Here is a 2500-nt window from a genome sequence, read left to right as displayed (position 1 = left end):
CCGCCTTATTCACTTCCCTGGAAGTCCCTTTTTATACATTTACAGGTTAAATCATCGGTCCTTGGCCGCTAGTTTGTCAATCAGTTCTTGCAAGGGGGCCAGTTCTTTCCGTTCTATCAACTGGAACTCCTGAAATTGGGACACCAAGATTAGATGTAATAAAAAAATATGTTGTAATATATGAGGAATTCTACACTAAAGGAGTGAATCCAATACATCTGACAGCATACTCCAGATTCTAGGAAATGATTCCAAAAGGTAAATGAGTTTCCCCTAATTTCCACCGAGGTACTCGTGATCAGGTCAAACTTTCACAAGGAGGGTAAATATGCTCCTTGGCAACAGCTAATAGGTATGCTTACATCCTTTTTCTCAGCAAATCACAGCCCATGTTATGCCTCAGCAGCAAGCCTTGTTAAAGGATCTGTGATCTATATTTTTTTTTTTTTTCAGTTAGATGGAATGCATTTTAATTCTAGTTTTGATTACAATGAAATCTTCAAAATTGGTCAATAATTGTGATTTTCCTTGCCTTTCTGCAATTTGGGGTGAGCAAATAAAGTGCAAATTTTAAAAAAATCTTTTATGTCTGCTAGGACAAACACATTTATTGATCATACACGTTGCTGCAGCCCAAGATCATGCCGGGAGAGATTACATGATTAGTTGCTGTGCGCTTGTTATCTAGCCAGCAGGAGTGGCATTAGGCAAGTATGACCCCAAAGAGTTTTAGTACAAAAAAGTAGCCAAAACTTTTGGAGCAGCTGTCTGTCTGGACATACTATCAGCATGTTTAGACAAACCAACTGACACTAGCTCATTCCACTTTGATTTTTCTGTTATTTTATATGTATTACTGATGGCAAAATATGAAAAATCTGCATAAAGGTAAATCTTAAGTAGAAAAAAAGGATAAAAAAAAAACCTGTTCAATTTTGACTGGCTTTGATTCAGCCTTTCTAGTCTGCAATCAGTTGCATGATGGAGATGGGAAAAACATATTCATGTGTTAGGCACTCTAGTGCAGGGAAAAAGGATGAGACAAAAAAAAAAAAAATACTGGTGAAAAAGAATTTAGAAAGAAGTACCCACCTGAACAAAGAATATGAAGTGCTTGAAGGATGTATTAAGATGTGCTTCCTCCCCAAGCTGCACCACTTCACTAAAGTGTTGGTGGTAGATATGTGCATACACCCTGAAGAGCCGTTTCAGTATTGTCTTGGCGTTGCTTGGGAAGTTCTTTGGAAATGGAACACCTGTAAAATGCAAGCCAGGTCAACAGGATGAAGGTCTATCATGCATGAAGTTGGTAGGCCTGTCAAATTTGAACAACTGCAAATTATAATTTACTCTGTTTTGACACATTTATGATTTGAATTGTTCTCATTACAAATAACCCAATCAGTGTTACAAATATAAGAAAATTTGTTTGTTTTTTTATGGTTCAGGACTTTGTTATATCCCTATCCCACTTCAAATCATATACAGTAAGTTCGTTCAAAATCTTTGTTGCACATTAGGGATTGTCTTTTTCTTGCATGTTAACCCCCAAAGACTGCAAAACATTCAGCATGTCTGTCCCACCAGCCACATTTGGGGTATGATATCTCAAATTTCATCAACTAAAAACACACAGGCTAAATTCCTATCAGCCTTTTGACAGCACTTCCTTAATCATGGTGGATAGGACTAATCGCACAGCCCAGTTTCCACCACGATCATAGTGGACAGGACTTTAGTGGTTAAGCATAGACAGATTATAAGATATGTACCCTTCCTATTTGAAGGATAACTGCAATCCTTTTTTCAACTATCACGGGTGGCTCAGATAGATTTTCAACATTAGATGCTCTACTGTGTGGTCTGTTTTTGTTATATGGCAATGATATATATATCTTCTGGTGTGTAAATTAAAGATCTTGAAATACCAAAGACCAAAAGTAGCTTTGGTCAAACCTAAAAAATAATACCCTATATGTGGCTGGTGGGACAGCCATGTTTAGCTAAAAGTTTTGCAGTCTTTCAGGGTTCACTATCGTTCAAAACACATACTGTCTCAACAACACACGTCAACTACAATTCCACACGAGTGATCATTCTTCCGCATCAAAATAACCCCAAATTGAAACAAGGTTCAGAATATTTAAACATGACCCTTCTTGACACAAAGAAACATAAATATATCATGAAACTTACATAATTCAATGTCATTATACAAAATACATAACGTCATCAATCTTAGTGGACTTTACAAAGGGATACAATCAAACTAATTTTAATCTGCAATGACAGATCCCAAAAATCCTGTGCTTATATCTAGTCATTTATTTTTCCAATTACAGGATCTAATGTAACTAGATTTAGTCACTGTTGGTGGTCAAATATACTGCAGTGATTTTTGTACAGAAAATGAAAGACTAATACTCAATTAGAAACACTTACATCTTGTGCATACCACAAATTAATATATATGATATCTATACCCAAAATCCATAATATC

The 2500-nt window shown here is 36.1% G+C and overlaps 1 protein-coding gene across 3 annotated transcripts in view; it reads right to left on the bottom strand.

Annotated features, from left to right (window-relative positions):
- mats (MOB kinase activator-like 1) overlaps positions 1–2500 on the bottom strand; it is a 22866-nt gene that overhangs the window by 2078 nt on the left and 18288 nt on the right. For all 3 annotated transcript variants that reach the window (XM_043023190.2, XM_086534662.1, XM_043023188.2), the window contains exons 4-5: positions 1093–1256; positions 1–129 (exon numbers count right to left, since the gene is read on the bottom strand). The exon at positions 1–129 is cut by the window's left edge and continues 2078 nt beyond it. In XM_043023190.2, coding sequence (XP_042879124.1) covers positions 52–129; positions 1093–1256 — 242 coding nt within the window. In that variant the 3' untranslated portion in view covers positions 1–51. The remainder of the gene's footprint in view (positions 130–1092; positions 1257–2500) is intronic.

This window comes from Penaeus japonicus, unplaced genomic scaffold, assembly GCF_977035675.1.
Source record: "Penaeus japonicus unplaced genomic scaffold, GWHDUDI00000001_assembly GWHDUDI00000042, whole genome shotgun sequence".
Classification (NCBI taxonomy): Eukaryota; Metazoa; Arthropoda; class Malacostraca; order Decapoda; family Penaeidae; genus Penaeus; species Penaeus japonicus.
The sequence above is the reverse complement of the archived record's forward strand: the minus strand, read 5'-3'. Positions and strand labels throughout refer to the sequence as shown.